General features: G+C 37.6%; 2 protein-coding genes across 2 annotated transcripts; one reads left to right on the forward strand and one right to left on the reverse strand.

Annotated features, from left to right (window-relative positions):
- The first annotated feature begins 978 nt into the window (after positions 1 to 978).
- Positions 979 to 5443, forward strand: LOC103719063 (uncharacterized). The gene is made up of 5 exons (XM_008808135.5): positions 979 to 1266; positions 4014 to 4456; positions 4606 to 4707; positions 4804 to 5160; positions 5270 to 5443. The coding sequence occupies exons 2-4, from the start codon at positions 4046 to 4048 to the stop codon at positions 5122 to 5124; spliced, it is 834 nt and encodes a 277-aa protein (XP_008806357.3). The 5' UTR covers positions 979 to 1266; positions 4014 to 4045; the 3' UTR covers positions 5125 to 5160; positions 5270 to 5443.
- Positions 5444 to 5913: 470 nt separating this feature from the next.
- On the reverse strand, positions 5914 to 8626 carry LOC103719088 (uncharacterized). The gene is made up of 2 exons (XM_008808164.6): positions 7877 to 8626; positions 5914 to 6259 (listed from the first exon to the last, which is right to left on the reverse strand). The coding sequence occupies exons 1-2, from the start codon at positions 8543 to 8545 to the stop codon at positions 6200 to 6202; spliced, it is 729 nt and encodes a 242-aa protein (XP_008806386.2). The 5' UTR covers positions 8546 to 8626; the 3' UTR covers positions 5914 to 6199.
- Positions 8627 to 10212: the final 1586 nt, after the last annotated feature.

Raw genomic sequence — 10212 nt, forward strand, 5'->3', positions numbered from 1 at the left:
AAGTCCCGTTGGGCGCCTTCACTTGTCAACCAATCAGCAAATTGATTTCCTTCGCGAAATATATGTGAAGCTTTCAAGACCAGTAAAACTTTTTTGAGCTGAGCTGCCATGTGTCCCCAAGGAGAGGATGATATTGAGGTGCAGATGAAGTCCCAGACCCACTAATCCGTTGGATGATACTATTTGAATCTCCTTCGATCCAAATTAACTTGATGGCTCGGTACATATAAATTGCAGCACACAACCCTAAACCGTGCAACTCTGCTTCAGCAACAGAGCATTTGGGAAGGCGCATCGCAAAAGCTCGAACCATTTCACCATCTAGCCTCGCATTGGCCAAATTTGGACAAACCTTGATTGGGATCGGTTGAGCTGGGCATCGAATTTTAAGACCGACTTCGATCCTAATTTTTTAAAAAAGAAACTCAGTTCACTAAAGTCAAGATGCGAGAGGTATAATGAAGCTAGTAGTCCATCTAGTAAGAGGATCAATAAAATAACATGCCTGCTTGCGAAAGCCACAAACAAACGCCATTGGACAACTAATTCTTGCTCCTCTTAACTAAGCTAGGAAATTTCCTATAAAAAAACAAAAAAAAGACATTGGAAAGTTTTATGATCTCTTTTACTTAAAGACATGGAATTCTTGCTCTCTTCTACTTAATTAAAGAAGCCTTTTGTTGTATTTATACTTTTTATATGAAAACTATTTCTTTCTAGCTGGATACCTTGCAATTAGAAGGATTTATGATCCTATCTTTATTAGAATCCTAGTACAGCCAAATCAAGAGCCTCTCAATTTTTCTAGCAAAGTAAGATGGTTTCTACCCAGCTTAGGTGAAACTAAGTTTTAAAGAATTCCTAGCAGGAAAAGGAGTGGGATGGAAATATGGTACAAAAAGCAAGAAAAATGCACCCATCATAAGATTACGGCAATCATTCATCTTCATCCTAGTCGCACATCCTTACCATAATTTAGGCCCAGCCCATCATCAGAGCAAGCGATTAAAACAATTCGAATTAAATTAATTCGGCGGGCGCCGAGCTTTTTCCCTTTGAGTGCGCGAGGGGTTATTTTGAGACCGGGCGCTCCATCATGTCGTTATCAAAACTCGGTGAGGTCCGCCGCGTGCAGCCGTCCGTCGGATCCGCTCTCCGTTCCCTCCGCCACTTCCCGTCCTCTCCTTCCGCCGTCGCCCGCCGGCCTACCATCAGACCTGCCAAGAGTAACGCCGGAGCCCGCCGGTCTGCCGCAGCCCCTTCCAGGTTCGGCCCCAATCCCTCCCCTCTCTCTCTTCCCCCCTCACCTTCCGACCCTCTCAATCACCTCCGGCGACTCCCCCCCCGCCACCTCCTACACCCGCCCTTCTCTCTCTCTCTCTCTAAGCCTAACACTACCCGTAACCCCATTCCGTTTCCCGATCGATTTGAAAACCCTAACCCTCATTATGCTCATACTGGAACCCTAGACGAACTCTAAACCCGAAAAATCCTGCTGCGGCCCTAGTTTCTGTACACTTTGACGCATGGTTACTTTCTTTATCACTTGACTTGCAGCCATATCTGGATTTGATAAAAAGTCGTGGTGAGGGAACAAATAAAATTAATAAAAAAAAAAACTTTTTGATATAGTAGTAAAAATTAGTTCACTGGGTGATTCTTAGTTACACTTTTGGCCATCCCTCATGATCATATTGGCTATTTTTCCCTCTTAAATCTCATTTAGTTTTCATCTGATCTTCTCTGATGATGGTGCTGTGCTTTTTTGATCCTGGTGTACTAGCTATTAAAAATGCATAATTTTTCAAAATTACACTTTTTTAAGCATCTTGTCATTAGTTTCTCTATCTTCAATCTTGTAATGGTTATTAAACCTTAACTGGTTGTAATACAATTGAATTTGTGAAGATTGCTAATTTTTGTATTCGATCTTAAACCCAGCTTGTTTACTAGTTGTGAATAAATAAAGAAAACACAGAAAATTCACTGATCTATTTTAAATTGATCGGCAACATACCAAACTAGGCAAATTCTTTTAACGAAATGTTGTGGCACAAGGCAACAAGTTATCTATATGATTGATTTGTGAATTTTTCCTATGTTCTCAATCAGACAATAATATGGACAGGTGTCATTGTGTATATATTTTTTTCAACATAAGATTGCCGCTGCATCTAAATAAATGCAAATGCATTGCAAGCTATGAGAATAAATAGGTACAAGTTACAACTGACTATTCTTATTTAATCTATTTGAGAATGGCATTTTGAATCAACTTTTGTTATTTATTTCTATCAATTATACATACTTCATCAAAGAGGTAAGAATATAAACTGAAGATGATAATTTTTTTTAATGCTAACACTATGTCAACATGACTAAGATGCATACCTAAAATATAGTAAACCATTTGTACATGTTTATGTACAACATGACTAAAGAATTATTTTTCCCTTTTTTTTATTTAGATGATGACAAGCTCGATAGTGTTATTGAAAGAGAAGAACTAATGATGCAATGACAGTTATAAATATGAGGAGTAATGACGAATGACCAAGTAACAAGAAGGGCATATTGGATTACAAAAATGATAAGAGCAATTTATTTGTGATTCTTTATTTGTTTATATATTTATTTGTTATAATTCTTGTTCCTCTCTTGGTCTATTAGGTTAGCTGATTTCACTACAGAAAGAAGAAATTTTCGACTTTGATATGCCGACGCTAGATAGAAGTGTCGGTACTTTGGCTCGCGCGCCAAAATTTGCTGACGCTTTTTCGTATCGTCCGTATATTACAACGCTTAAATGTATTAGCAATGGAGGAAAGGACTATCCCGACGCTTTTTGTTAAGCGTCGTCGGAAGCCAATAATTAGACAACTCTTATAAGCATTGTTGGAAGCCAATAGCAAGACATATTTGATATTGTATCAATTTGATTAAGACGAGCGTGAGATTGTTTTCTTAAAAAAAACAACTATTTCCCTTGTTAAGCCGATATTATTTTCATATATTGGATGTAACCGGTCGGCAGGATCTAGAGTTTGTGTCCTTTATTCATGAAAATAATACCTAATCAGCGATCCAATAATATTTTTAAACAACTATAACCAAGAGGGTCATCCTATTTATTATGGTGTAGAAAGCTGACCCTTTTTTTGCAATTAATGCTTTAGTTCATGAAGGCACACAGTATGTTTACACTGTTTACCACTATGGAGGTGGGATTTGATGAAGCATGAAATGGTTTAACCTATACAGTTCTCACCCAAATTATATCAACTCCATTATGACAATGTTAGCATTTTGCTAGATTGGTTTTACTTTTTCTATATATGTTGATTTCTGTATACATCACTATCTCATTTGTGGTTTCTTTATATTCAAAAATTAGGTTTACTTAAGTGAAATTAGTTGTTCACATATAGAAGTATGAACTTTAAAGCTATGTCTGAAACTTGAAAGGAAGTATTTTGAGTGAAAGTTTCCATTGGTTCATGATGATTTCAAAAATCTGTGTGTAATAATTGGACCTTTTCATGTGTTAACTGATGAAGAGTATTTTAATTTGAGAAAGATTGTAAAACAAACAACATAATGTCAGGAATAGATCAAAAAGAAAAAGAATAGATTAGTGTTATGAATGGCCAGTTTACGAAATAGTCTTATTTTTCTAAGTATCAATTTTCGTAATTTTGGAATTTATAAGCATAAAACTATAAGATCATTATTTCACTGGTTTAAGCCACCATATATGTTACTAGAGTGTTAGCCAACAATTACCATTATAATATTGCAATTATGAAAGATTAAAGGAAATAGTCTGAGATTTGTAACCAATCACGATCAATTATAACGTTAGAATGATCAAGTCGTCACCATAAAACATCTGACATGAAGTTTGCTTAAGAACTTGATATATGGAATTGCAACTGTGAACAACTTGGCGAATTTGTATATTTCTTTTCCTCCACTTTCTCACTTAGTGTCTAATTTTATTTATCTTTTTGCAGATAAGTTGCAATTCGATCAGTATTCTAATATAATGGACAAAAGTTGGATAAATAAGTCAAGATCCAGCGATGAATATCTGAATGGAGTTCAAAATTTTATTAAATTTGCTTTTGAGAAATCTAATATGAACGGAAATATTTTTTGTCCATGTCAAAAATGTGTACATCGTTTTGCTCTCACTCCAAAAACTGTTGAAGAACATTTGGTGTGGAATGGTTTTCTAAAGGGTTATACTACATGGATATTTCATGGAGAGTCCATGTTGCCGTCTCCATGTAATCAACCCTCCTATAGAAAACACACCTCTAGTTTTGGATCTAGTAACACAAAAAGAAATTTCGTAGAGCTGCACATTGGTAAAGCTGCACGAGCATCTGAGGCGGTTCCTCACACATCAGGCTCGAAGAGTTATACGAGGCGTACGAGGCGTAGAGATGAATTCGTATGTTTCTTTGAAACTCTGTCATATTTCAAACTACTCAATCATATATTCATATAGATGAAACTCTTTGAATTCATATGCGTGTATCTTCTCTCATATATCACGTATCATGGATGATATATAACTTGCCAATATACTATTTGTTGTAGATGGAAGAGAATGGGAGGGAGCCTGGTAAGGTAGAGTTCTGCGGAATGACTCACACCCACCGAGATGGCAGCTTTGTCCAAAAGAAGTCAAAAGATATGGTTGTATGTATTCATTTTTTATTTGTGCAATTTTTTTATTAGTTTTATTTTTTTCAAACATTAATATGTGACTATTTTTTTTCTAAATTATGAGACAAGGCTACATCCCTTATTCCAGAGCATGTCGGAGAGTCGTCATCATCCGGTAAGACCAATCGCGTCGAAGCTCAAGTATTCACCAAATTGATAGGCTCAGAGCGTTATGGTCGAGTGAGGGGTTATGGCGTTGGAGTTACTTCCACTCAGTTGTCTGCAGTGAGCAGATATGCTCAAGATGCCAGACAAAGTAATAGCACTGCAGAAATTTGTAGTCTGAAGGCAGCGATGGAGGAGATGAGGCAGAGCCATCAGACAGAGATGGAGGAAATGAGACAGAGCCATCAGACAGAGATACAATCTTTGAGGGCTCAGCTTGACTAGATTGCATCTATGTTGCATAAGTTTATCCCTTCTCAGGTAATTAACTACATATATTTGAATATTTTACATAATTATCATGTATTTTTGTATGAGCTTAATGATTTTTATATTTTTAACTTCTAATGTTTCTATCTTTTTCTTGTAGGTTGCTGATACTTCCAATACTCGTAGAGATGATGATGATGCCGCCATCGACCTCTGATAGCTTTTAGACTATTCATTTAAGAGTTTTATATATATATATTTTATGTTTTTCGAAACAATACATGGACAATGTCGATGTAATCATATTTGACCAATATGAATATTTTGAATGATCTGTTTGATTGTGACTTCTATTATTATATGATTTTTGTTGTTTATGTGTTTGGTATATATATTAGTATACATAGTTTTAAATTTTATTGGCGATGCTTATAAGTGTCGACGTCTTTTATAATTATCGACGCTTTCAGAAAGCGTCATAAAATTAGTAGTTTACAGTAGTATGGTATACGCTTTTGCGACGCTTTAGAAAGCATCAGGAATAAAACTACCGGTGCTTTTTCGTATTGATATATACATTAAAATATATTGGCAATGCTTGATTTTTTTATACTGTGTGTTGCACGCCTCAGGATGAGCTCACATTGCATATCTTTAGTTTGTTTTCGACATTGGAAGTTGGCTGAGTTATGCTAGAAATTATTTAGAGAGGGAGAGAGCTATAAAGCTACATGCTATAAGCTACATTTTGCTTTATTTTAGTGCAGTGATAAGATTATTTCATTATAGTTTGAAGGTTATAAGTTGAAAACATGGAAGCAGGTCTTTGGACGTGGATATCATATCAAACCATCCTTTTACACTGATAAACAAAAAAACTTAAACTTTTTGATTAGATTTTACAAATACTCATTTCTCCTCTGGATAAAACTAATCAAAGTTATGTAACATTGTGTAACCACGCATAGGCTTCTTCCAGCAGCATACGGCGAGATAAAACACATTGCCCAATCCGACGTAGGCTCAGCAAATCACGTCCATCAAAAATTCGTACCAGCGTCGCATCATGCAGCATCCGCGATTTATGACCTCAGATCGCACGCTCTTTCCTCCACGGTACAAATTGCTTCAGGCTCCCATAAATGCCGGCCTGCGAGCAAATTAAAATCATGACCATCAAATGCGCAACACCATCACTTAAAACACACCGGGGGGGGGGGGGGGGGGGGTGGGGGCGGGACCATAAATTTTTTTTGATATATCTTAAATAAATTTTTTATGTAAATTTAATCCTTATTAATTAAAAATATAAATCAATATGCTATTTTCTATAATAGCTCCATAATTTTGTCACATATTCTACTTTTAGTAGCCCTTATCATATATTTATAAATCATATAAAATATATTATAATAAAATATTAATATATTCTATAAAAATATATTTATTATTTCTATAAATTATTAATTTTTCATTATAGAATTAATATTTTTATTTATACTTATAATAGATTTTCTTAATACTAATAATTATTTTGATTAGAAAAATAAGATAAATAGAAGTAATATATTAAATATTTTCATTATATAAATATAAAATATAATAATATATGTCTACTATATTTTAAAATTATTCTTCAATAACAATAGAATAATAATATGATTAGTAATATATTATAATATAATATATATCATTAATATAATATATAATATCAACATAATATTATATATATATATATATATAACATTGACATAATATATTGATGACATATTGATATATCAATTTTTCTGCTAAATTGAGGGATATTTTTGTCTTTAATTTTCAATCCAGGATCACTGTCTTAGGGTGATCTTGAATTTCAAGACCTTAAGGACGGATATTCCATCACCAAGTTGGGCAGCGATTTGAGGAGTGAAGGTGATTTAGAATCATCGCCACGTAGAATCACCGTGGTGCAACCAAACGCGGTGATCTCATCACCTCCGCCCATAATATTTTTGACCCTATACCAACTGCCTACCAAAGAAAATAAATTAGCTACGTGTCAGACAGCTAGAGGTCGCCATTGAGTACGGAGCCTACCGACGGCCGGTGATGGACAGCCGAGTACCTGGTGCACTAGGGTAGAGGGCATACATATACCGCCAAATGGAGAAGTCAAAGCAGTACTTTGACCCAGGACACGGGCTCTATGTACAGGGATTAGATTCTGGAGCGACCTGTAGTTTGACAGTTCGATCGAGAATGGACGGCTAGTGGACCGGGTCCACGACTTCCAGTGGTTATATTTTGTTATCGTCACATCTTATCGAATGTCACGTCAGGGGTCAATTCTTGTTTGGTTCGTAGCGGAGCAAAGGTGAGAAATTTCCGGCCTCTGACGTTCAGGAGCGGCGAAAGAGAGGCATGGAATTACAGGACGCGTTGCGGATAAATTTCCAAGTCGTGCCGCGTGCCGAGTAGTACTACAAACGAAGTAATTAAAAAAAAAAAAAAGCGTAGGAATCGGAATGACATGCTTTCGCTTAAAAACTCTTGTAAGAAATTCAATATTTTTTTTTAGTTTCCAAATTATAGAACCATGACCCGTAATTCCGTAAAGCAAACAAATGTTTTAACAAAAAAAAGAGCAGATTCCATAGCTAATAAAAATGAAGAGAATGTGAGAAAAAATAAGTAAACAATCATCCTTTGTGCCAAAATTGCACTGGATAATAAGCATTAGAAGAAAAGGGAAAGATATCAGAGTTAGAGAAGGAAGACATACCCACAGGTGAGAGGTAGCGTGAGAGGAGGCACTTGCCAGGCTCTTAGTCCTCCTAAACCTTGTAATTCTCACCTTCTTGTCATGTTTAGCTTCCTCCTCCTCCTCCTCCTCCTCCTCCTCCTCCTCCTCATTGCCAATCCCATCTCCACCACTAGAGCCAGCAGAAGACTGAGATGAAGAGGAAAGAGAAGGGGAAATAAAACCCCTCAAGCCCCTAAAATTCATCTCCCAATTCCTATACCTCCTCACCTTCCTCTCCCTTCCCCTCCTCCAAAACCAGACCCCACTCTCCTTGCTCTTAACCGGGTTCTCGTCTCCCAAGGAGAAAGAGTAGCAGGAGGTGGCCCGGCCCAAAACATATGGCCCGTCGAGGACGGGGATGGAGGACATGGTGCTGCTCCTCATCTCCCCCGCCACCATCCTCGGCGGGAGGTCCAAGCCCCGGTGCCATCGGGGCCTTGGGCTCGGCCTGGGATCGCAAGGGCCGCGCTCCTTCCTCGGCTTCCCGGGGGCCTCCTCCCATGCAAAAGGGACGGAGACCGGGACGCGAAGGGGCGGAGTTGCCATCCCGGCCGGCTCCGGCCGTTGGCTTGGAAGCGAGTAGAGGGAGAGCTTCGGGGGCGTGGAGCTGGGGTCCGTGTTGACGGACTTGGATCTCGCCATTGCCATGACTGCCTCTATGGAAGAAGTCTCGGAGTCACGCCGCGGGCGTTAGGGGTCTAAATACGGAGAAGAGGGGGGGGGTGGGGGAGGCCAGCGTGGGGTGAAAGAAACAAGATGGGGGGTGTGCGTATCAGGATAATGCACGAACGACGCTCCACTTCTGTTTTGACTGATCTCATTATATTGTGGTGAATTCAATTTCCGTCACGAGAAAAAGCCGGGCCACGTACCTTTCAGTTATGATTTTAACCTCCTAAATTACCAAAATGCCCTAGGTCCCTTGAGTTTGAACTGTTTTCTTTTGGTCTCCATCCCTATCTTGCTGCCAATGTGCAGTGTGATTATGTCCTTGAGTCCTTCATCCATAAAGCATGATCTCCAGTCCTCTCCTGTCACAAGTAATTAAACAGTCCCTAGTCCTTGGCATTGTTATCCTATACTTGGGTAGTTGCAAGGAATGAAAATCATTAAAGAAATTTTTATTGTTTGCAATGCCATTGGCTTAATTAGGTTGTTCAAAAAATTGTCGGCCTAGTTGATCGACTTGTTCTTCGGGAATCAGAACCGATAAACATTCTATGTTTTCCATATGTATCAATCACGTCGTTCGCATTATCTTGATGCAGCATCGAGTCAATGTGATGCTGATGGTTGGAATGATTTACATACTTTTTTTTTGCTTATGGCAACTAATGCACTACCAAGACAATCTCAAATTAAATATACTAGCTTTGTCTGAAAGAAAATTAAAAAAATTAGATGCTCACATTTTAAATAGAAGCAAGCCCTTCTCTCATTTGCGGTCTATGTGTGCGCAACCTGTATCTTGCATGGTTGTCTTTTTTTTTAGGTATCCAATTAATTTTGCGTAAATATCAGTTCTTGGCTAGGTCTATTGATATTCCTTAGATGGAGCAATAATGTTGATAAAACAATTATGGCCACGAAGTAATATGAGACATATGCCTTAAATCTCATTTGAGTATCTAGTTTAGATTGGCATCACACCGATCCCATCAATCATGCCAGTATTCTCATCCTATGTAGCATGACAACCGTGAAGAAATATTTTGGTATTAAAGTTAGGGCCCATAAAATTACTCTTTAATTTTTGAATTTTTTTTTCTTTCGAGATAGAATATGTCTCTTCCTCCATGAACATTTGCACGAACCTAATAAGGTTTTGCATCTGCACAGCTAGCCTACACTGTTCACTTGTGCATCGAAATTCATATTTGTCGATCTTAATGCATGGGTCAAAAACTCAGCATGTCCCTGAATATTTTATAGAGAGGATGTGCACAAGAATCTTATGCGAGCCTGCACGGTCAAACATTTTTCCCATTATTCTCTATTTTTGCTGCTAGCTTTGATCTAGGAGGAGGTTAGCTTATCCATTCACGATGACAACTCCCATTCCCCAACCCATTCCATTGAGAGCATGAGGTTAAGTTCTTATAGTTGTCGTCAAACGCAGTTCGAGCGCATATATATATATATATATATATATATATATATATATATATATATATATAGTATTGAAAGGACCCCTTCTCTTCCTATCATGCAACACCTAAAATTTGTCGCCACTTGGCCACTGTTACATAATAAATTAATGCCACCAACCAACAATGTAACTCTCCACTTCTTAAACTTGGCCTCGGTTGATTTCC

The sequence above is a fragment of the Phoenix dactylifera genome, chromosome 9, assembly GCF_051530095.1.
Source record: "Phoenix dactylifera cultivar Ajwa chromosome 9, Ajwa_hap1_PhDact_Kaust_v1.1, whole genome shotgun sequence".
In the NCBI taxonomy this organism is placed as follows: domain Eukaryota; kingdom Viridiplantae; phylum Streptophyta; class Magnoliopsida; order Arecales; family Arecaceae; genus Phoenix; species Phoenix dactylifera.